This window comes from Echiichthys vipera (assembly GCF_963691815.1).
Source record: "Echiichthys vipera genome assembly, chromosome: 10".
In the NCBI taxonomy this organism is placed as follows: Eukaryota; Metazoa; Chordata; class Actinopteri; order Perciformes; family Trachinidae; genus Echiichthys; species Echiichthys vipera.
Window position 1 is genome coordinate 21,336,456 of NC_139835.1, and position 24,496 is coordinate 21,360,951.

Below are 24,496 nucleotides of genomic sequence, written 5' to 3' on the forward strand. Positions count from 1 at the left end.
GCTGGCTTTATAATCTGTACAGCATACAACACTCTCTGTCCTTTTGACCCTCGCTTCACATAAGGAAAGAACAAACAATGCCCTTTGACAGGGAGAAAAGTCTAAGGAACCTTATTTTTTTTACACACAATTTTAAGCAAAACGTCACCTTGCTGTCCTTTCTGTCCGAGGAGCCCAGATGGCCCCTGGGGTCCTGGTAAGCCCTGAATTCCTTGAAACCCGATGTCTCCTTTGATGAAAGTGCTGGGACCGGGTGGACCGGGATGACCTTCGTTGCCTGAAACAAACAGTATCATTACACCTTTTCCAGTGGCTATTTTTTTTTATTTTTTAGCAATTTATCAAGGAGTAAGCGCTGATTGAATTTTATATTTTAAGGATTCAAATAAGTGACATAGAGATAGTTTGAATATTAATACAATGAAATGTTCCCCCTCTCTTTCTTACCTTTTTCTCCTGGGAATCCTCTGTCTCCAACTTCTCCTTTGAATCCACTGTCCCCGAAATTACCTCTTGTACCTAGAGTTTGTATGGAAAAAAAGTATTTTAAACAAGTGTATTTTCACTGTCAATATTGGGAATAAAAAGACATATTTCCTCTCTTATTTCTGTCCTTCACACAAGTATACAAACACATACAAAGTCAGACTATCACACTGTTCTGTATATACCTGGGAAGCCGGCAACACCCGGCAGTCCCCTCTCTCCCTTCTGTCCGTCGATACCTGGAAGGCCAGTTGGTCCCTGTAACACACACAACACACACACACACACACACACACACACACACACACACACACACACACACACACACACACACACACACACACACACACACACACACACACACACACACACACACACACAAGAACACAAGCATTAAAGCAGCAGTGACATACACATGAAGTACTGATAATGTGCAGTAAAAAAGCGTAAATTGTGGAAAACAGCCACATTACGTACAGGAAGTCCAGAAACTCCACCGTCACCCTTTTGACCTGACTCTCCCTGGAAACCAGGGGAACCCTGGTCTCCTTTGTCACCCTTTTGACCGTCTCTGCCTGGCACACCAGAGACCCCTGGTACCCCTGTGGCTCCTGTTTGATAAAGAGAAGAACGCGTAATACATGATACATTTCATAACCCTTTTCAAAACACTTTCCACTTGTAACAGTGGCTCTATACTCTATTACGACAGGCCCTCATACACAAAATAAATTGCTTGCCTGTCATGTATGTGGCATACCTGATTCTCCGGGTTGTCCTGTTCCTCCCCTCTCTCCTTTAGGGCCCGGCAGAGCAAAACCTGGGAGCCCCCTCTCGCCTGTCTCACCCTGGGCTCCCTCTGAGCCTGGAAATCCCTTGTCGCCTTTGATACCTGAGACGCCTGGATGACCTGGAGTGCCAGGAAGGCCGAGGCTACCTTTGTCACCTGCAGAGGGAAAGAGAATGCCACATGAAGAAACCTTGTTTGTCAACAGTGATTGAGGGATTGTATGAATCAATGATGGAAAGGCTCTAACCTTTGACACCAAGCACTCCAGGTGATCCGGGGTAACCTCGGCCAGGTAAACCTACAGGGAAGGACAGTTAAAACAAAAGCATTAGAGGCAGTCTTTGGAATTTTTGGTTCAGTAGTTAGGGGTCTGCAGATGCTAGGGTTGCCTTGTGTCTGCAGTTATTAGTTGTCACTATATCTGGAAAAGACACTGCTACGGGAAACCCTGATTAGCGGTTAAATTTGGGTTTGGGTGAGGCTTAATTGAAAAGTCCTGAGCCAGAGTAACGCTGTAGGATCTATAACCTTATGAACAAACAAGTACATTCTTGCCAAGAAGTGTCCTCGTAACTCCTCTTACACTAACCTGGGTCTCCTCTCTCCCCTGAGGATCCAGGGATGCCGTCCACTCCAGCATCTCCCTTCTCTCCGGGAACACCAGGAGGTCCCTGCAAGCCGGCTTCACCTGAAAGTGAACAAGTTTACACACCATTCATCACATATACCAGGATGTCAGAGGCACATTCACACCTTTTAACAAAAACTGTCTAATATGTGGCAAGTTGTCTGACCAGCTGATTTGATAATCTTGTTACTTACCAGGCCGACCTTCATGGCCAGGTTCTCCTGAAGATCCCGGCAGCCCAGGGGTGCCCTTCTCACCCGGTCTACCTGACTGACCTGTACAACACACACACACACACACACACACACACACACACACACACACACACACACACACACACACACACACACACACACACACACACACACACACACACACACACACACACACACACACAGACACACACACACACACACACACACACACACACACACACCACAATGAGAACTTACATTGAATAACATGTACTGCATCTAGTGTCGTAGACAAATAGGGTGGATGTGACAACACAGACTGAAATCTGACCTGTATACCCGATGGTTCCTTTGTCTCCCTTGCTACCTTCCAGTCCTGGCTTGCCGGACATACCCTCATGACCCTTCAAACCCCTCTCTCCTGGTGTTCCTGGGAATCCTGGCTGGCCTGTCTGACCCTGAGAGAGTAGAGGAGTGGAGAGGAACACTAAGTAAAGACAGGTAGGTATTGATGATCGTTGAGAGGAACAAGTTGAATGTGCAAAGACAGTATATATGACATTAAAACTGACAATATACCTGTACATTTCCATCTCTTTTCTCTCTAAATTTTCTTTTTTCTAAATTTTAATTATAACCATAGTTTATTTTCTTTGTTACATTTGTTGCATTGCATGATAGTGTTTTTTCTTTAGTAGTGATAATTTAACAGGGAGTTTTATAGCCACCCTAGCCCTGCAGGTGCTCCGACTACCAATATTCAGTCCACACAAGATGAGCAGTGAAGCTTATAGAGCCACAATAGAAAGCTCTGCTTAGTTTCATATAGTTCTGTTACAAAATATAATAACTGTTAAGGCACACCTACACATGATGTGCGGTAAAACGCTTTGCACAGACTGTTCCATTCATTTCCTATGGAGGAGGCAGTAGCGCCCAATGTAGCGGCGCGCACCGCGCTCAAAGTTCAAATCAGTTGAACTTTGACTTTGTTGCCCCTGACCTTTCAAAAGTGCATGACCGATGAGATAGAGAATTTGAGTGTGACATGGACATTTCCTAGGCAACCAGAGAGCAACATCAAGCCGGCCAGAAAGATGGAGGAAATACTTATTGTTTGTTTTTCTGAGTATCTCGAACTATTTATCGTTACATAAAAGTGTATCACGATCTCGGAGGAAAGTGTAATGCTTCGAGGTTCATAAGCAGTCACACCAGGTTTGAGAATAGGCAGTTTACGAGCTAACGGTTGTTTGAATACTAACGTTGATTTAGCCATTAACTGGGTCTCTGCGCCCAACCTCGGGGTGAGCCCAGCGCAAAAAGCTTATCATGTGAAGGCCCCTTTATAGCCAGTGGATTACCTTTTCTCCTGGAACTCCTGGGAGCCCAATGCCTGGTTCACCAGCTCCTCCTTTGACTCCTTTCTCTCCATCTGTGCCTCTGAATCCAGGATGCCCCGGTGTACCAATATCTCCTTTAGTACCCTTTGGACCAAATGGACCTGTATAAGCACACATTTGAGAGATATTTTTATATTTAAGAGTTGCATTTAAACAATACGACACAAACACACACACATACACACACACACACACACACACACACACACACACACACACACACACACACACACACACACACACACACACACACACACACACACACACACACACACACACACACACACACACACACACACACACACACACATACAAACAGTCACTGGTTGGCACAACCATGACGTGCATTTTGTTTGCTTTATTTGTGCGGCCTTACCTGGTATTCCCATCTCTCCTACAGAGCCCTTCTGTCCAGGTGGTCCCATATGGCCAGGCTCTCCAGGAAAGCCAGAGTTTCCTTTAACACCTGAGGCACATTAGTGAGATTGAAACATTAATTTTATTTTCCCTCCATTGTCATCAGGTGATAAAGTTAAGTGCATATAATTGACTAAAATAAGTTACATTTGGTGATTACCACATGAAGTCTACATGGTTTAAATATCCTATAAAGACATTTAACACATTTTAGGTTACTGTTCAGGTGTGTCACCTGGTTGTCCAGGTAATCCAGGCTCTCCATCTTTGCCTGGCATTCCAGGGTTACCAGGAAGTCCACGGTGACCCTTGTCTCCAGTGAACCCAGGGTTACCTGATAGGAAAATTGAATTAAAAAACACCATGAGATATTTCTTCAACTACGGATTAATAGACAGAATCACCAGTGGACCTGTCTGTAGCAAATTGACCCACAAAAGTATGTTGTTTCATACCTCTGTCTCCAAGGTCTCCCTTCTCCCCCTTCATGTGCTCCATGTCAACTTCGCTCATGTTCCCAGGAGGACCCTGAAGACCTTGATCTCCCCTTTCTCCTTTAAGTCCCGACTCTCCAATATTACCTCTTGGTCCAGTAATACCTGGATCACCTGAGAGAGACAGTGGGAAGGAGACATTGTTATTGCTGCTAATAAACCTTAGAAAAAAGGAAAAGTGTACACCGTATGACCAGTATGAGAGAGGCTGAAGAAGGAGCTATACATTCGGTTTTCCTTACCTCTCAGTCCTTGAGATCCAGGTGTACCAGGTGGTCCCGGAAATCCTGGTTCACCTGGTGTCCCTATGACCCCCATTTCACCTTTGGGACCTGATTAGGAAAAACACACACAGTGAGATTAATGTAAATAAAAAGCAGTTTTAAAAGAGGAGTCAGCTATATAAAAAATACATCTAATGTAGCCTCCCCAGTACTGCACCAGCAGAGGGAGATTCTGACAATTCACTAAAACTCAACCCTGTTACTTCCTCATTTCAAACTGAATGGTAGGTTGAATATACAGCCTTTTACGTGACTGCCACAGTGGTAAGAGTAATGTGTGTATTGAAAAGACAGAAAGCACTTATTCACAAGTCATAATTAGCTTAATTCCATATTTCCACTTTGCTGTTCTTTGATTAGGCACTACACTACTGCTAATGATTAATGAACACTTCCTACAAAGATGTTTAGTGATACAAATTCATCAAGCAGCATAAACCCTCCCTTACCTGGAAGGCTTTTAATGTGAAACATGCACAGGAAGTGTTCATTGACAATATTGAAACACTGAGGGAAAGAATGGCCAAGTACTTTCATTGCTAGATACATTGGAAATACGTGGCTATTCTTTCTTCAGGGGACAAATTTCTTTCTGATAAATGTAGAAATTCAGAGCGCCAAAATGGAGAAACTAATGACATATTTACATTGAAATGGGTACCAGCCTTAATCTATGTGTGTAAGTGCAACAATAACAAAACAAAAAATAAAACGTACAATAAAACAATGCAAAAAACACCCACAGAGTAGTCAATCTCACCTTGGTTTCCAATAAATCCATCCCTGCCTGGTAGGCCTGGTGGCCCTGGTAGTCCTTTAGAACCGGGGTTTCCTGGGAACCCGGGTGTTCCCTTCTCTCCCTGAGGCCCCGGCATGTCCAGACCAGGAGGACCTGGGTAGCCCTTATCACCCTTTATACCTTCCCTACCTGTTCAATATTACACAAACAAGCATATTTGTAGTGATTTCCACAAAACCATAGACAGTCAGGTGAGGCAAATTAAGAGTACACACAATCTGATAGCAGACAGTATGGAGATCACAAATGTTAGTGAAAGCATTACAATGGCTGTGTTCATTTAGGTTCCTTTTCAAGACAATACCAGGACCCTGAAACTGAAGCAACTAAATGTAGCTAAGTCACCGTTAATCGTATTATTTAGCCCTGTGCTTATTCTTGAGTTACGTATCAAATTATCCATAAGTTTGGATGCTGAGTTTGGACTCACCAAATGGTCCAGGCTCCCCAGCTGATCCTTGTGGCCCTGGAGATCCGGGCGAACCTTTTCCTGGAGCACCTGGTAAACCAACCAGTCCAGCAGGTCCTGGGGGTCCTGAGTCACCTAATTTTGAAGCCCAAAGAAAAATCAATATTGTGCGTACAGAAGATGGGAATTTTAATCTGTGACATGGACTTCATCCAACCAAGTTACACCCCAGAGCTGTTGTAGGTGTCCTGCAGTACCTTTGATTCCCTGAGGTCCTAGTGGTCCTGTCTCGCCTTCCCTTCCAGGAACACCAGGTAGTCCAATGGTACCCTTATCTCCCTGGAAGCCAGTAACTCCTGGGAGGCCTTGCGAACCTTTTGGGCCTGGAAGACCTCGACCTGGTTCACCCTGCAGAATATAGAAATAAGCACTAGATTTTTATCTCATCTCTGGCAGTAGTGATTTTACATGACATTCAAAACTCAGAGTTTATCATGTCCATAACAGATGATAGTATTGTTCAATTAGGGTGGTGTATATTTTTCAAAATAATGAGCTATTTCTGTTTTTCTCTGGATTTCTTTTTGCTGGACGATCACATTTAAGATCGAGCATCCGACAAGTCCGACATTTACATTCATGTCAATTCAGTGAGGGTGTGTGGACTTTTCTATCCACTATATCTACATTTCTATCTTCATGTATGTAATTAAATTATTATTTGAATACACAGAAGAATACACACTTTTTGTCCAGCTACACCAGATTGTCCAGTCAAGCCATCCTGTCCTGGTCTTCCTGGCTCTCCTGGTACCCCTGGAGCTCCTGGAATTCCACTGATTCCTAGAATCATGGAAAAACATTTGTTCTGCATTTTGTTCTGTTCATGTACATGCACTGGATTAGTTTGTTTTTTTTATTTCTTAAGGAATCCATAAATGTCCATTGAATTTATGTGGTGCATCCCGGAGAGGAGGAATAGGGTCACCATGGAGTAACTTACCTTTCTGACCAGTTGGGCCTGGAAATCCAATTCCAGGGGGTCCGTATTCACCCTTCTGTCCAGGGAAACCTGGCAACCCTGGGTCTCCCCGCGGGCCGCTGTCACCTGCAACACGTTGAAAGATAAATATATTTCGGGTTTTTTGTAATTATATATGTATTTATACTGGTCTTCCACTCAAGTTTTAATGTTACTTCATTGATCAAAGACAATATTAAGTTTTTCGATTGATCCTCAAGAGACTAATTTCAAATCATAATTTTTAAGAGGAGTGTAAATGAAAGCATTCTGACTATTGTGGTACTCACCTTGAAGTCCAGGTACGCCATCACCTCCGCGTGGACCAGGTACTCCCTGAGGTCCAGGAGTGCTCACACCTTGACCTGGCTCGCCTTTTGTACCTGTTGGATACAAATTATATGTTATTAATGAATTCATGTACAGTAGTTGTGTGAGTATGTGTGTGTGTGTGTGCGTACAGTATCAGAGAGTGTTTGCTGAGTTCAGAAGTTTGATTTAACTTCTATACGTGCACATAAGTGATTTTTACAGTGTTTGTACGTCTCTCTCTGTAAATCTCATGCCTACCAGATGGTCCAGGGACTCCAGGAATGCCTGGTCTCCCCTGACTGCCCTTCTCTCCAGACTCTCCTGGTCGACCAAAGCCTGGCAGGCCAGGTGGACCCCTCTCTCCCAGAGGGCCAATAAGACCAGGGTCCCCTTCTGGTCCACGCTCACCCTTGATACCCTCTTTGGCCTGAAAGCAATTAGTATAAAGTAATATATATATATATATATATATATATATATATATATATATATATATATATATATGTGTGTACTGTATATATGTATAAAACTATTGGAGGTCATGCTGTCTTAATATCCTGATAGTTTGCCTCATCAAACAATCTACACACACTCTTACCGGCTCCCCTTTGAAGCCAGGTAAACCTGGGAGGCCATCTCTTCCTGGCAGTCCATCAAGCCCTGGTTGCCCTGGTGTACCAGAAAGACCAGGCAGGCCTTTGTCCCCCTTTAGACCAGTACCTCCATAAATATCCCCTGGCTCACCAACAGCACCAGGGGCCCCAATCAACCCAGGGATGCCTGGGGAACCCTGCACACAGGTTGAAAAAAATGTTTCTCCATTTTCTTCAGTGAGGGATTAAACAAAGTGAAAGCATTCAGCTCAGATCTTGTCCCAAGTGTTTATTCTATACTTACAGTCCTTCCACGTTCTCCAAGACGGCCAGATTCACCCTTTTCTCCCCTGCCTCCTACTGGCCCAGGAGGTCCTGCCAGGTGAAATTGGACAATTGTTACTTAGCGCATTCATTATTCATGATAGTGGGTGTCAATCCACAGGGAAAAGAGGTGTGAGAAGATAATATCTGAAAACTGCAGACATATGTGGTCAGAAGTACTAACTCATAGCCCCAATAAGTGCGTGGCCAGACAGCGCCACAATGTAACCGCGGTCCACTCACCTCGATCTCCTTTAGGGCCCTGGGGGCCAGGTAATCCAGCTGGGCCGAAGCCTTCACACTGAACACAGGTATCTCCTCTGTCACCTGAAAGGAGGCACCGAAATGTGAATTTAAAAATTCTGATCTACGTAAAGTAAATGTCTTTAACCTGTGGTCATTCTGCAATATCGATACACGTAGTACACAAAGGTATCACAACACCTCGAACATCAAAACATAGAATTGTATTTGATTCATTCATTGATGATTCGTATTGATAAGCATTCATTGTTCATGTTCTTACCTTTCTGTCCCAATTCTCCTTGTAAACCTGGAGGTCCAGGTGTGCCAGGATTTCCTTTCTCAATGTTACATTCATTAGGGCCAACTGTGTGGCCATGTCATAGCACATACACAACACATGCATCACACATACACACACACACACACACACACACACACACACACACACACACACACACACAAACAGATTATTAAAGTATTTGTCGACAGACACTTTGTCTAGGTGTCACATGTTGTTAATTATTGAAATGATTATAATATTCAAAGATAAGGCTTACTCGGTTGTCCAGGTGTTCCAGGTGGTCCAGGACTTCCTGGTTGTCCTGGAGGTCCTACAAGAGATTCTCCTTCTACACCCCTGTCTCCTTTCTCACCAGTGTTTCCCTTCTGACCCCTCTCGCCTCGAGGCCCTTCTTTGTGCTGGCCTGAAGTACAAGTCAAGAAAGCCAGTTAGTGCTTTGTTCAGCTTTGCATTATGTCTGACTAACACATGTAGCCTTTATGCATGTTGTTATATTATGCTCCAATATTGTGTTTTTGTACCTGGTGGACCAGCCTCTCCCTGGGGACCATGAAAACCTGTGGATTAAGAGACCAAAAAGCAAAAAAGATATGTCATATAATGGGAACTGATCGAGAGTAGGTGTTTATGCTTATGCATATGAACATTTGGCGGCGTACTATGGCCTCACTTTACCTTTTTCTCCTTGTAATCCTGGGAGACCACGAGGACCGGGAGGACCAGGGGAACCACTACCCTAAAATTATATAATTACGAAGATTAAGGACGCACCTCTAACCAAACGCAGCAATAGTGTCCTCGGTTGCACCTTAAACTACTTGAGGTTAACGAAAATAAATCTCGGGGGTGATAACTTGCTCTTTAATTCCCTCCTACTGGTCAAGCCCCTTTGATTCTGGGTCCAACATTTCCCACAGGCTGCTCAAATTATTTATTTGTATTTATTTATTAAATATTCTGTCATAGTATCTGTAAATTATACCTCCGTACATGATGGTCTAAATGTGATTACCTTCTCCACATTGCCTGGATATGAAAATAAAAAATTATTATGTTACATGTTGATTTATTCCACTATGCATAGCCTAAAAAATAAAGTAAAATAAAGATATTTAATCTAAAAAACATATACGCACCATTTGTAATTTGTGTGTAACTGTCGTTTTTTATTCCACTGATTTGTGTCACTTGTGTGCAAACTCCTCCTCAGATTGTTAAATCCTTCATTTTTTCCAGAGACGATATCACCAACATAACATTGGTGTCCTCAATAGAAGCTACATCCCCAACTGCCCCTTTAACAGGATCTTTTACATTTTATCTGAATACATATGCAGTGACCCCTGCTGGTAGTTTTTTAGAATTTATCCTCTTTGTAGCTGATGGGAAAAGATGGAGGAGAGAGATCACTTACATAACCTGGCGGTCCTCTTTCTCCCTTTTCACCCTGAAACAAGACAGAGACTTTAATCTGTTTGATCATAGCACTTCCAAGATCATTCAAGTTGCAGACTAAGTCCTTGAATATGTTCAGAGTCAATAAAATGTGCATTGGTTACCTGGGAACCAGGGTATCCAGTAGATCCAGGGAAGCCTTTTTCTCCCTGAGAGTATGCACGTACATTAGCGCTAAATATTTCAACTTGTAAAAGAAAACAACAGTTTGCCGGTAGAGTACAAGTGGATACAGTGAGTTATTGTTACCTTGAGCCCGTAGTCTCCATCCTTGCCAGATTTACCCTAAAATTACAGAAACACTCACTTTGATTAGTTTTATTGTAACTTGAACATCTTTCTAAACTTTTTCACTATAATACCATCCCATAGACACATATTTTTGACACTTACACTTGGTCCAGGTGGGCCCATTTCACCTTTGACACCATTGAGATGCGCGATGCAAAGGCCCTGCAAAGGAAATCAGGGTTCTCAAAAAAAGTTGAAAGTTGAACTCCAAGATAACAAACAGCCGGAGTCCTGCACAGTAATGTTAGTCCTCTACCTCAGCAATTGAAAACAAAATACTAACTTTGTCTCCTTTGTCTCCCGGACTTCCTCTTTCACCCTTTAGGAATAATAAAAAAAACATTCAGGAGATAGTCAGAACTCAATTCATCTTTTTACGTTTTTTTATACAAAAAAATAGGTAAATTTCTGTTCAGTTTTCTTAGGAGCTGAGTAAGTACCGAGGGTCCAGGTACATGCACTGTTGTATGTCCTCCTTCTACTTCCTGTGACGGAGGCCCAGGAGGGCCGGGTGGGCCGCGGAATCCTCGGTCACCCTGCAGGGAGACGGCAATGATCATAACAACAGCCACAGCCAAATACATTTTCACAAGAACAATGCATTACCAATTAGTCAAAATCATATATTTAAAAAGCATATAAACAAATAAACTGATACATTTAGGGGTCCTTAATGGGTTGGGGAAAGCACTCAAAACAGGGCTGTTATACTTATACTAAGAGTTGACATTTAGGAAATGCAACATTTTCACAGGATATGTCTCTGAATTATCTTTATGAATATTTTTTTTGTTGCATGTGTAGGAGGGGCTACCTTACTTTACATCACAGCTCTTTAAATATATGATGGTTTTTTTTTTTTTACTAAAAGATAATAAACATAACAGGGAAGCAACTGGCTAAAATCAAAATAATATATCATAATAATAATCAGGTTTCTGATTAAATTTATTTAATTAATTTTCTCTTCTTATTGAGGCTGCTTTCCAATAGCATTGTATCTACATAAGATAATCATATAACTACACTCTTTCCAGTATCAGTGTAATACCTTCACTATCACTTAAATAATCACTTAAATACCAGTAAATTGCCATAGGTTATTATCAGAATCATCAGAAACTAATGCTGACATTCATACATAGTGAAAGAGATGTATAAGAAATGTTGCTTCTTTTTGCAGATAATATGTTAAAAATAAATCTCACCTTATCTCCTTTCTCACTCACAAAGGACAGCCTGTCAACCTGCAGGGAAGTTTCCAAAAGGCTTTTATTATATATTAGCTGGGTGATAAAGTCATATAATGGATGATTTTGCTTTACAATTGTAGAATCTTTATATATGATTATAAATCTTACCTTCTCTCCAGGAGGACCAGGGAGGCCAGGGTCACCCTATCAAATAGTTATTGAATTAGTCAAACAAATATAATACCAGCACTGTATCCATCCAACAAATCATCCAACAGTGTCTGCCGGGTTTAAACATCTACACAGACAGGTGTACAGTATATATATATATATATATTTGAGTAACTCACTTTGGGTCCTTGATACCCCCGAGGTCCTGGAGGTCCAGTAGGTCCAGAAGGTCCACTTGATCCCTGGGAAAAAAAGAAAATTCATATAACAATATCTCAGGTTTTTTCCTAAGAATTACACACACACACACACACACACACACACACACACACACACACACACACACACGTACAGATAATCCAGGTGTGCCAGGGAATCCTCTGTCTCCTTTCAGGGGAACAATGCCAATCACACCACCAGGATCACCCTGTAGGAGACAAAACATAAATAAATGGCTCGGTAGAACACGTGAGTCTCATCTTACTTGAAGATGGGACATACTGTATTGTTTGACAAACTTATTTACACATAAAATGTTAACACTTCAGAAATTTCTGATGACCTTCATTCCAGGAAGTCCTGGGATGCCCTGAGAAGAGAGGACAGTAGTAACATATCAAAACATATTCTGGAATATGAATATTTGCCTTTTTTTAAATGCTGCTAAGTTAAAGTAGATCATGTAGAAATCTTATTATGGTTCAGATGTTTAAATATGGTTGTATATGAGCTGAGGAGAGCGCTGAAGGTAAGTCAGTCAGTACAAAAACAAGGCAGCTTTAATTAAAATTGTAATGTTTCTTTTTTGATGTGTTCTTTTTCCCAAAGCACAGTGATAATAACTGAATTGTGTGCTGGTCAGTGGTATAGTGTGCAGGTTGGTTGTGATGTAGGTGAAGGTTGCTTACAGGAGGTCCTTGAAGACCAGGAAAACCAGAAGTGCCATCTCTTCCTCTGTCCCCCTGAAACAAACAACCCAGTCAGTAGGCTCAAACAAAAGTGAACAATCTGCTTCAAAACACAGCAGAACTTTTAGAGGTGGCTTACTTTAGTTCCATTGCATCCTGGGATACCTGTCGAACCTGGTGGACCGTCGTTTCCGTTGATGCCCTAAGCGTGGGAGTGCACAAACAGACAATTTGCCGTTACACAGTGACAAAGTCTCTGCAGCTTCCTGACCGCTCGCCCCTGTCAATGTAGCCTACAAAGTAACAACAACATCTAAAACTGTGTTATTTAGAGGGGTTTACTTCTAAGTCGGTGATTGCATGTTAGACAACATTTTCATTGTTACTGGATTGTTGCAGGAAATAAGAAAGAGTAGAGGAACTTACTGGTAGTCCCGGGTTTCCTGGGAAACCTGGCAGTCCAGGAGGGCCCTGCAACATGGCAACCATATCAGCATTACTGTCTTATGACAATACCACAACATAAGCAACCATTTGTGAAATACAAGTTTGTCTCATATATCACATCATACTGTATATGATAATTATGATGGTGAGTTACTTACTCGCACTCCTTTCAGTCCAGGAGCTCCGGGATCACCCAGACCTCCCTAAAATGACATCATGATCAAAGTGAAATTTTTTAATCACAATAGTTGATCTATATGGGTATGAAATCAGTTCACAATGGTTATTCATTTTAAATGTGTGTGTGTGTACTGACCGCAGGGCCTATTGGTCCTGGAGGCCCTTCAGGTCCCTGCATGCCTGGAAATCCCATATTGCCTTGAAGACCAGGAAATCCACGCTCACCCTGTGAAGTGCAGATCGTCATGTTAATGATACAACGATAAAAATGTTCATATATACTGAGATGAGAAGGAACCATTTTAGCCGCAAATGCTAAATACAGTAGATTTCCAAACAGATTTAAAAGACACTTTATGATTTCATAAATGGATCAGACATGAGTTTGGTAAACGAAGCAAACTTCATTTTAAATTTGTGTTGTAGTAATGCTACTAAATAATCTTTATTTGATTTAAATTCAATTATCAGATCATCTTATTTAAATTCCAACACTTTTGAGGTCATTGAATGCATTCAAAAATGTGTATTTCACTTATTTAGGTAATTTAACCTAAGAGTTTATGACATCATCCTTCATAATTTCAAAATGATCATAAAACATGACTATAATTGGAAAATCAAATATTATTTGTGAGTTCATTTTTATCAATGTTCTTGTTTGTATATTCATATCAAAGCAAATTTCAAATTATTATTTACATTAAGCACATGCGGGTCAATCCAGTGTCAAAACAGCCAATAATCATCAACACATTTTTATTTTACAAATAGACTTAATTGAATTTTACTTTTAGGGCTGGACAATATGTCTAAAACCTTCTATCCGGATATAGATAACTTTATATCTTGATAATGCATCATATCACGCTATAGCAAGTTCTCTGGTAATTCAATGAATAAATGTATATTTATGAAATAACCAAATGGAAAAGCCTATTTCTATAAATGCCTGCCACTTGTGAATTTAATGAGCATTTATCATTTTATTAAGAACTTAAAAACAAAATGTAGACTCAAAAAAAGTCAGATTTTCACATCAGATTTTCTTAGAATTTTGAGTTAGTATGTGCATGTTATTATCAACTTAGATGAAGTAATTGTGAATCACGATATCTCAATATGAGATAATGAAGACACGTGGGAATGTTATTCCGCACAATATTTTATTAAAAAACAACAATGAAATCCTCTTGTGTCCTTTGCAACTGAATGTTGTTTCCTCTCTCTGCCACTAGATGGTAGCCTTGCTTTGTGATGGAGAGTCATGTTCCAGGAATCTTCCCAACTGTCTGTGAGCCACTAAGCATGAGATGTTGGTGTGTAAAATACTGAAACTTTTTGGATCGATTTCCACTACGGACCACAACGCATCTGACTCCCATCAACAGGGAGAAACACTATCTTAAACCATGGGACTCATCAATAGGGTTACTACGGCAACTCCTGGGTTCAATGTAAGGAAGTGATGTCATTGGAAAAGCTCATGAGATTATAGGAAGGCTGTTTGGGGCCTTTCAGAAACCTTCAAAACACAAAAGTGCTTTGACTCCGCGGTGGATTGGCCGAGCTCCACTGAACACAGTCGGTACATCTGTTGTTGTTGAGGGAGCTGAATGTTTGGCTACTGTTGCTGTAAGAATGAGCCATAAAAGGCCTGACTGTTGCAATGAGAGGATATATAACACATCTGCAGTCGTCTGATATCACTGAGCCAATAATATGCACTCGAACAGCAGGAGTTCCAGTGAAAAATGAATCAACTTTAACTTTCTTTGCTTATAATACAAAGCCATGTCTTGAGTGTTTGTGACCAGTTGAACCAAAGAGTAAGTCATCTTAATTTTAATCTTAAAGTGCTTTGAATTATAATAAATAAATAAATAAATACATAAAATGTCCACAATTAACCAATTAACCAATTAAAAGTTATTCGTCTAAAAAAATACAAATAAAAATCAGTTTTTGGGAGGGTTGGGGTTCTCTTATAATGTCTCAATGATCAGAATTGTCACTCTTGCAGCTTTAGTCATTGTATTGTAACAGTGTGCTGAAAGTTAAAATCAATGTTCGTTGTCAACCATGGGAGCTGAGGAACATCCTCAGGTGTATTTTTTACAAGAGGTTTTTCTTGATTTCTCAATAAGTTCATCTTCAGATAATACATATTACAATAAACAAAATATTATCACTGGTAGAGTCATACTTTTTTCTTCCTCTCCTTAGTTCTACTCTACACTTGGTTACGATATGCTGTTTCAAATTGATTGATTATACTATGGATTGTATTATTCAAGGAGAAAGAAATTGGGAGTACGCTAGAATTTTTCAGTCATGTCTAGATGGTAACCCAATGAATGCAAAAGTCCCGCCAGATGGTTCAGGTTAGGCAGGAACTTTGAATGCTTAAGGTTGGATAAGGTTAGATATTGAATGTGTGTATAACAATATACCATTCATTTCTTTTCTCCTCACAATTCTAAAAAACAATTCTTTCTTTAGAGGTTCATGCATATGTGCATATTTTTTATTTTCAAGTTTTCTCTTTTTAAACACGCAAAACAGTGAAATGTATCTTAGCTTCCACTCAGAGCATGTGGCCGTCCCACCTGCACCTCATTAGATTGTTTCCACTCATATCATGACACCTTTTTATGTGTAGGAATACATAAAATAAAAATGGGTGGGAGGGTTGAGGGAATAAAAGATATTCTGATATGCATACGACAGTATGCAGTGCAGGGTTAAGTTGCAAAAAAAGACACCTGTTTTAACCTGTTAATCATGTTGTTACTCATAATCCTACAGCCCCTTGAAGGGATTCTGAACCCCCTGGTTGTTGGGAACCACTGGGCTGAAAGGTCACTAAAAGTTTCCGCCTCCAAACCAACCTTTTCTGATTTTTTAATTGAATTCAATCCACTTTATAAATCCCTAGAATTAGTCAAAAACAAAGAGAATACAACATTTTTAGACAACTAAAGATATTTCATATACCCTTTGGCATTTAATAAAATGTACGATAACAGATATTATTACAAACATCCATGTAGTGACATGCCAATGTTCATTTATTTACTTAAATTTTTATTTTATATGAGATCCTTGTTGTATTCATTTTTTGTTTTGATGTGAAAAAAGCTCTCATGTGTTGTGTTACATGTTAGTGTTTGACACTTTCTGTATACATTGAATATTGAAAAAACAAAAAAAAACAATAATAATTTTTAAAAAAAGCAACACGTCTCTTCCGGGTAGACAACTGGCGCTTGATTTCAAATATGATGACAAAAGATACTTTAAATCGGTAAACTTGTTCATTTCCGTTGTCATTTTAAGTGTAACTGTAACTTTTAAAGATATATGGTTAAACACGGCTGTGCTTATTTTATGTAACGTCACTGTGTTGTTTTACTGGCGTCTATGATAAACCAAATCTACTGTTAACAAGTTAGTGGTGAACAGCGACACCCTACGGCCTGTCGGACTATAACGTTAACTCCTGCTGCTGCTGCTGTTGCTGCTGCTGCTGGCTGGTGTGATTTCCTTCAGGCTGCAGCCCAACAGGTAAAGTAGGTCTCCAATCTAACGCTAAAGTATTGTTATTAATATGATATGAAAACACAACCACATTTTAGATAGATGATGACCTGTGTCCTGACAGCAGCCTTATATTACCATATGCAGGTACCTCTGCCTTCTCTAGTGATGCTAATGGCATCTGCCAGATTTGACTCTATTTGGTCACAAACTTTCAAATTTTGCAGTTAAACGGTAAACTGAAATATGTTACTTGAAGCACTTCATTCAAGAATGGGCAATAAAGTAAGAGAGTGGTTATTGTTGGTCGGTCGTGGTAGAATCTTGCAGAAGTCACTAGTGCCACCAGGTGGAGTCAGAGAGCACAGGCAGAGGTACATAAGAAAGAAAAAAACCTTACAAATATTAATAAAATGCAGTTTCAGAAAAGATATATTAGAGTTTGGCTACAAATGCAATACTTGTTGGAGGATAGACTTTTTGCCGATTTTGGTCTTTTATAGTTTGGTTTATATGCACATAAAAATATACACAATGAACACAGTGAATAAATAAAATACAGTACTGGAGAGAAAGGAAGCCTGAAAGACTTATTCAGAGTCCTCCCCTTTTTTCAAACAAATAAAACAATAAAAAAAAAATAGTTTACTCATCAATAAAACAATCAAATATTGATGGACCTCACTATTAGTTTTGGCAAGCACATTCAGAGTAGGGTTAGGAATCAAGAACCACTTCCAGTTGAGAACTGGTGACAAATTGGACTGAAATTGTACCGTATGCCTCAGAGCTTATCAATAACATTCCATCCTTCCATGCAAAACGATATTAAATTTATGTGCCTATGCTGCTGGAAACTTGCAACAAGAAAGAGTCATTGTGGAAGGGAAGAAACGGTTCAGCGCCTTATAAAAACATTACCGCCACAAAGGCAGGCATAGCAGTTTTTTTCTGAAAACATAAATAAAAAAAGAAAGCTGTACAAATATTATTTAATCTGCAATTTTCAGACCCAGAGATAATAAACAGTTGTGTTGATCCTGCAAACCTGTGAAGACCTACTTTTTGTTCCACACAAAAAATTTATCAGGAATCAATAAGGGAATCAATGAAGAATCGAACCGATAAGCAGAATTAATAATGGCATCAGTATTAATTAAATCGTATCAATTCCCATCCCAACTTCAGAGGGAGAAACCTACAGTTACAGTAAACCTTTTTTGCTTTAGGTCAGTGATTAACATTCATCCTAGAGTGCTGACAGCTCAAAGGCTCCTTGCCAGTTCATGTTTCGTGTCCCTACTGTCTGTACATCTGTACCTGGGAGCCTCCCTCTGATGGGAATAAGGCCTCCAGACCAGCTGTGTGTCCGGACATGCTCTAATTCAAATTTTGTTCCCGTCCTGGTCTCCGCTCCGTGACTGAGGCCCATCCACTGCTTTTGGACCCAGGCCCAGCTCTAGTCTATCCCACTGAGCTGACCCCATTAGTCACAACATAGTCTGCTGTGAACTTAAAAGCACTCTGCATCAACCGCAAACTAACATGTTGGCCTGACATCAAATATGTGAAGAAAATGCACAACAATTGATTGACAGTGACAAATGAAAATCTCACCTTTGCTCCTTTCACTCCACTGCAGTCACATTTTCCACATGATGCCCCGCAGCCCTGAGGATGAAGGAAAACATAAAAATAAATGATCCATTACTTGGAAGACAAAACAAATGAAATACCACAGTTTTGTGTGTGACAAAAACAGGAACATAAACATGGGGAGATGTGCAAAAAATGAAGATCGCGTTAGCCAGCTGGACAGTTTAACAGACATCTGCGGAGGGTCATTTGATGTCATCCGTCAGATTAGTAAACCGTGCTACAAACTTTACATTCTTTAATAGCATGTTCGTGTCCTGCCTCTGTCAGGTGACTCACATATATCAGCACTGATATTGTAAATCACCATAGTGAGCAAACAGACTTCTGATTTTTCATGAAAGTCTGCTGATCTCTCTCATGGATGAGCATTTATAAATCAAGATTTTTATGTGAAAACAGAGGTCGATGTCCTCAGCTGCATCTTTAACACGCATAATCTTTTTTTTTTTTTGGCCTCTTGGGGCAGTGAAAACAAGCTGTTTTGTTTCTTTTTAGATTGTTAAATCTCTAATATTCACCCTCCTTTTAGGTAGCGTACAGCTGTTTTTTAGAGCGCTTTGCTGAAAACAGAGTCAAGTGAAACAGCTAAGTTGCAGTGGGAAGGTGATAAAGAGAGATGCAGTCGGAAAGTGGGTTTGTCACTACAAGTGACATCATACACCTTTACATTTTGATCCGTTGTTAATATGAAAATAAACTACTTCATAGCAGCTTTAATTTAATTGATCATTAACAATGAAGAAAGGCTTATTTCCTGTTATCAGGTTACTTTAATGCCACGATGAGCATCACTGATTAGCTTTGCAGAACTACAAGCAGTCAGAACATCAGTGCAGCTGGTCTCAGCCCTTTTAGTCACCCCCACCACCCCACCCTGCTTCCTCTCCTCAGGTCTCCAGTGTATGGAGCCTGGGAACTGGCCTGCACTGCCCTGGCTCTTTCTTCCATTGCTCCTCTTGTCCTTTTCCCTTCCATCATCCAGCTGTTGCTAAACTCACGTGCAAGGCGTCCAGCCAAAGGCCTGTCAGGGCTCTGGACAGGCTCTGCAGTCTTGGACAGAGGGCGAACAGCTACACTACCCACAAATATTTCTCTCCGTCTGCCTCTCATTTTCTCACACTCACACATAACAAATAAATGGCTCTGTCACCATTAATCATGATCCATCCCCAACTTTCTAAACCTGACGTCTCATAAAGAAGTCATTCCTAATTGTACATTTTCTACAACTCAATATCCCGGCCAAGTCTTAAACATATTCCCCCCATGTCTTCCTTCTTACACGCAATTCTCTCCAACATACCTGATAATTGAATCAATGTGTCTCCTAAACAATGGGAAACCATAGAAAACAGACCTCACTCTCAGGACCTTCAGCCCCGACTGCCCCCACCCAGTCCAAGTGCATTCCTCTATTTGCAGTATATAACACGTGTGGCCCGATACATTTCCCATTCCTGCTCTCTCAGACACCTTTAACACACTCCATCTCACCTCTCCACCTCTTAAGTGTTTTTTTTTTTCATTTTCAGGCCACTTAGAGAAAACTTCAGGAACACCTGCTTCAAATCAGATTACTGTCATAAGACAAACGGAGGAAAAGGAAAATTAACTCTCAGAATGAAGCACATGTGTGTTTTATTATGGCAACCCTGCTGGCACGCAGCAATACAAGCTCCTGTTGCTGGATTAACATGATTCTTTTTCTTTCTTTTTTTTTTAAGACAATTCACCAAGGGAGTTCAGGCATGTTAATGCAATGAGGGAACACACATGCATGTTGTCAGCACCTCGCCAAGTAAACCACAGCTGCTAAAAACCTCAGTCACCTGTTGCTCTCTGTCTCTGATTTTTTCCCTCTCTTTCTCTGCAGTTTCCTGCATCCTCTTTAAGGAGAAACCTAGCTGAGTAGACATTCCTGCATGTTGGAGGGCATGACCCAAGCCTCAAACCGACACACAATGATGAAGATTCTATGCACACTTGTGTGTGATGAAAAGCCACCACCCTGTGATGTCTGCTGGATCTCCACACACAGCTCAGTAATCTGCAGGTAGATCAAAGTAGTGATTCTCTGGTTTTCTCCCGTTTGTTTTCCTCCTACATCCGTTATGCACAGCCTTAAACCCAAACACCAGATGTGAGACAAAGACCCAACTGACATCTGCACAGAAAGAGCATCTTGCTAATGAGTCTTGCAGCCATAGACTGAATGACTATCTGATTTGGTATCTGGGCTTTTGCAGAAAAAAGGGATCTGTGTAGAACCTTATCATAAAGATGTATCAGATAAGAAGAGGGCTGAAATAGAATACCATTTCTAAAGGCATACATTACGGAGGATGATAGCCTAACAACTTCACACATAAGCCTGAGATGATGACATACAGAAAGTGGAGGAACATTCATTTTGTACTGTACAGCTTTGAGATACTTGTACTTTGGTAGAGATACTTGAGTCCTTCCATTTAATGCTACTTCTACTTCACCACATATCAGAGGGATTATTTGACAGTTTCACCCAGTACATATTGACCTTAAAAACTGGCCAATCCTCAAATAGTTTTCTGTTCTATTTTGTTAATTTGCTGCGGTGTAATTTTAAATCACAATTCTACTATTGATTCTCACCCCTTCCTGCATGTGCTCTACAATGAATGCATTCGTGTGATGGTAGAGGTAGACCTTTAATGTAAAACAGTGAAGACAACGCCATTCATGGCTAGCTGGTGTTACCAATACCATTCCATAGTTTATCCAAAAACTGCATGGCAAGCATTTTTTGATGTAATACACTGTTAAAACATAAACTGTCAATTTACTGTCAATATGCCTAAAATAATGATGGTGCATGCTTGTCTATACTTATAGTTAAGAAGTTGAGTTACTGTCTCAGTTACTGTCTTCTGCTACCTTACATTAAATGATTCCCATCAATTCCTCACATGAAGGATAGCGTTATGCATTTTTTAATTTGTAAAACAGTTTGAGGATCATTGGTATCTGGGTTTCCCTGAGATTGGGTATCTTCATCAGGAGATACAAAAATTGGATTGGTGCACCCCCAACTGATATGATTACCACTTACTTTATCTATTCTTATGTCACTTGAAGGTCCCATATTATGCTAATTCTTAAGTCGATACTTATATTTGGAGTTTCTACTAGAACATGTTTACATGCTTTAATGTTCAAAAACACAGTATTTCACACACACTGTCAGTCTGAACATACCCGTATTCACCCTCTGACTTAAACACTCTGTTTTAGCACTTGTCTCTTTAAGCCCCCCACCTGAAAAAGCCCAGTCGGGATTGAGCATTTTGATACTTTCACAGTTTTTAGAAAGCATTTTGACCTGCTTTATAATCGAAAAAACATAAAAAGCTTACTTTTTAATATGGGACCTTTAAAAACATACATTGACCCTATAAAATATGATGCATTGTTATAAACTACCTTACACTCATTAGCTCCTCCTTGACTCAAGCATTAAAGTGCTGCTTATAGTTTACTCTATCAGTAATAATAATCTTATAATGGAATATATATACAGTAAATGCAGTATATGCAGTAAAATAACTCCGCCTAAAGAGTACTTGTACTTTTAGATCCTTGAAGTACATTTATTAAAAATGTTTTAAATGCTGTATCTTTACTTATAATGGATTATTTTTACATTGTGGCACAGACAGCACAGTACATGGTGTGCACGGGTGAGGGTTAGAGGGTCCCACTTTGAGAAAGAGTAGATGACAGAGATAATGATCTTTCACAGAGCAAACAGACTGAGCAGAAGCTGGACATTCTGCAGTGATGGGTGTTAATGTCCACAGTGAATATACAGTGGCTGTGAGTCACTGAGCTCTCGAGAAAACTGTATCAGATCCAGCAAAGCTCTACAGCAGACAGCCTCACGTGTTTCTGGACAAGTGTTTATGTCATTCCTAAATCTGGATGGCAGGCCTTGATGTCTCCAAACTGTGAAAAATCAATATGACGTGTGCTGGCAGAGTGTTTAGGTTTCCTGGGCACTGCGCAAAACAATTCTTTATCATAATTGTGCATATATGACAGTGTGTTATGATTGTTTACTGTGACTGGAGCTGGCAGGGAAACACAGGCCTGGGGGTTTGCTTTGATAGAATCTAAAATAAAATCATAAAATTCCAACAGAAGAGCAGGATGGGGTGGTGTAACCACTGGGATTTATTGCATGGCACACAGAGTCACGTCCACAGGCCTTCATAATGTAGGCTGATGTATTTCAATGGTTGGTGTTATGTGTCAGAGGTGCTGGAGGTTACTTCAGTTCAAGTCTCATCCCAAAAGGACTGAGGCTTCACCAACACTCGCTCTATAATTCTGACATCATGAGATACATAGTTCAAGCAATGAGATGAGCACAGTATAAAGGAAGTGATGAGTAATGTTTACTCTCGAGATAACCAGTTAGAGAGGCCGCTCTAGAGATCCAGACATTAACAAAAACACTCCTAATGTAAACCAAGGGCAAGAGTATAGAGCTGTTGCATAAGTGGATCCTAAAGAGAACCGTAGCAAGAGCAGCACTATCAGGGCAGTGGTAAGCATAGCCTGTTACAGATTTTCTTGTATGGATTGGGCATTATAAATCTCTAATGAGGTTTCACAGATTTCAACTTAGTATAGTCAAAAAAAAAAGGATAGACAATGGATGGAGAAGGCACCTGGGTTTTCCCAAAGTTAGGGTTACTGTCATAGTAGCAAAAGTCATTCAGTTTGCCTTTCAGTTCACTGTATACTGATACATGACTCAGTGCCTCTGTTCTTCTTGCCAAAGTGGGCAAATCCCCCCCCCCACCATGTATTGCAGCCAACCTCCAAACATTACATTTAATTCATTTAGCTGACGCTTTTGTCCAAAGCCCCTTACAATAAGTTAATTCAACCATGATACCACCCATGAATTGCAAACATAGTGGGTGTGCTTAAAGTTCTTCAAATGTCTGCCTTTTTCAAACAAGTTCAACATTTTCACACAGGTTTCACGAAGAGCACTGCAGCAGTACTGATGTTTTACCACATGGGGGTAGAAACATTCCCATCACTGGAGTGCCTCACACTGACTGTACATTTAAAACAGCTGGATGTGTCTTTCCTGCCATGTTAAGGGGAAACTGAAGATCACACAAACATCTGGTCAATGTCATCTACATTGACATCACATTCCCAGCACATTCTTGCCATAACCTCCCACCATTGCCGAAAGTATCTCACAAACCCCCAGAGTCTCCTGGAGGGTTCTGTGCGCATGAAGTGTGGGAGGATATGTCATTTCACATTCCGTCTTTGTCTTTACACACAACACACACAGAGACAAATAAATGAAACACAGATAAAAGGCTGGCATTTAGATAACCTCCTAACAAGCAGTAATGATTATCAGACAACAACCATCATGGGATTCAGTCATGGACATTGTAATTATAGTAATTGAATTGGAATAAATTAATTCCTCTGACTCAAGATACACTAAAACAACCTCAAATAACACACACACACACACACACACACACACACACACACACACACACACACACACACACACACACACACACACACACACACACACACACACACACACACACACACTGTTAGACTTTAGGCATTAGCCACTTTATTCATATCCCCTTATGTGAAGTTATGAAGCTGACATCCCAGACCATAGTCACGCATGCAAGTTCTGGCTGCTCTCGTAAGGAAGCAAGCGCTGCAGAAGGCTGTTGAGTTTGTCCTTAGTTGCAGAGAACAAAATAAGTTTTTCTGACCCAGTAATGTGAAAATCTGTGTAGCCAGAGAAAATGATTTGACTGGAGAATTCCCTCTCATTTTATCTCCATTGTGAGAGGAGCCTTCCTTCCACACTGATATGGGTTTCACTGAGAGGAGAAACCAGATAACCATGCATA

The 24,496-nt window shown here is 40.5% G+C and overlaps 1 protein-coding gene across 1 annotated transcript in view; it reads right to left on the reverse strand.

Annotated features, from left to right (window-relative positions):
• col4a1 (collagen, type IV, alpha 1) overlaps nucleotides 1–24,496 on the reverse strand; it is a 42,175-nt gene that overhangs the window by 4,237 nt on the left and 13,442 nt on the right. The window contains exons 2-46 of the mRNA XM_083921663.1: nucleotides 18,504–18,557; nucleotides 13,483–13,572; nucleotides 13,325–13,369; nucleotides 13,146–13,190; nucleotides 12,859–12,921; nucleotides 12,720–12,773; nucleotides 12,374–12,400; nucleotides 12,164–12,238; nucleotides 11,991–12,053; nucleotides 11,809–11,844; nucleotides 11,656–11,694; nucleotides 10,888–10,983; nucleotides 10,731–10,766; nucleotides 10,550–10,609; nucleotides 10,406–10,441; nucleotides 10,261–10,305; nucleotides 10,116–10,148; nucleotides 9,377–9,437; nucleotides 9,223–9,258; nucleotides 8,958–9,104; nucleotides 8,681–8,764; nucleotides 8,398–8,481; nucleotides 8,135–8,205; nucleotides 7,836–8,027; nucleotides 7,496–7,664; nucleotides 7,216–7,308; nucleotides 6,908–7,012; nucleotides 6,650–6,747; nucleotides 6,162–6,312; nucleotides 5,926–6,039; nucleotides 5,457–5,624; nucleotides 4,655–4,744; nucleotides 4,374–4,526; nucleotides 4,154–4,252; nucleotides 3,878–3,967; nucleotides 3,463–3,602; nucleotides 2,430–2,556; nucleotides 2,099–2,179; nucleotides 1,866–1,964; nucleotides 1,524–1,574; nucleotides 1,247–1,432; nucleotides 964–1,097; nucleotides 672–744; nucleotides 448–519; nucleotides 149–277 (exon numbers count right to left, since the gene is read on the reverse strand). Coding sequence (XP_083777789.1) covers nucleotides 149–277; nucleotides 448–519; nucleotides 672–744; nucleotides 964–1,097; nucleotides 1,247–1,432; nucleotides 1,524–1,574; nucleotides 1,866–1,964; nucleotides 2,099–2,179; nucleotides 2,430–2,556; nucleotides 3,463–3,602; nucleotides 3,878–3,967; nucleotides 4,154–4,252; nucleotides 4,374–4,526; nucleotides 4,655–4,744; nucleotides 5,457–5,624; nucleotides 5,926–6,039; nucleotides 6,162–6,312; nucleotides 6,650–6,747; nucleotides 6,908–7,012; nucleotides 7,216–7,308; nucleotides 7,496–7,664; nucleotides 7,836–8,027; nucleotides 8,135–8,205; nucleotides 8,398–8,481; nucleotides 8,681–8,764; nucleotides 8,958–9,104; nucleotides 9,223–9,258; nucleotides 9,377–9,437; nucleotides 10,116–10,148; nucleotides 10,261–10,305; nucleotides 10,406–10,441; nucleotides 10,550–10,609; nucleotides 10,731–10,766; nucleotides 10,888–10,983; nucleotides 11,656–11,694; nucleotides 11,809–11,844; nucleotides 11,991–12,053; nucleotides 12,164–12,238; nucleotides 12,374–12,400; nucleotides 12,720–12,773; nucleotides 12,859–12,921; nucleotides 13,146–13,190; nucleotides 13,325–13,369; nucleotides 13,483–13,572; nucleotides 18,504–18,557 — 3,994 coding nt within the window. The remainder of the gene's footprint in view (nucleotides 1–148; nucleotides 278–447; nucleotides 520–671; nucleotides 745–963; nucleotides 1,098–1,246; nucleotides 1,433–1,523; nucleotides 1,575–1,865; nucleotides 1,965–2,098; nucleotides 2,180–2,429; nucleotides 2,557–3,462; nucleotides 3,603–3,877; nucleotides 3,968–4,153; nucleotides 4,253–4,373; nucleotides 4,527–4,654; nucleotides 4,745–5,456; nucleotides 5,625–5,925; nucleotides 6,040–6,161; nucleotides 6,313–6,649; nucleotides 6,748–6,907; nucleotides 7,013–7,215; nucleotides 7,309–7,495; nucleotides 7,665–7,835; nucleotides 8,028–8,134; nucleotides 8,206–8,397; nucleotides 8,482–8,680; nucleotides 8,765–8,957; nucleotides 9,105–9,222; nucleotides 9,259–9,376; nucleotides 9,438–10,115; nucleotides 10,149–10,260; nucleotides 10,306–10,405; nucleotides 10,442–10,549; nucleotides 10,610–10,730; nucleotides 10,767–10,887; nucleotides 10,984–11,655; nucleotides 11,695–11,808; nucleotides 11,845–11,990; nucleotides 12,054–12,163; nucleotides 12,239–12,373; nucleotides 12,401–12,719; nucleotides 12,774–12,858; nucleotides 12,922–13,145; nucleotides 13,191–13,324; nucleotides 13,370–13,482; nucleotides 13,573–18,503; nucleotides 18,558–24,496) is intronic.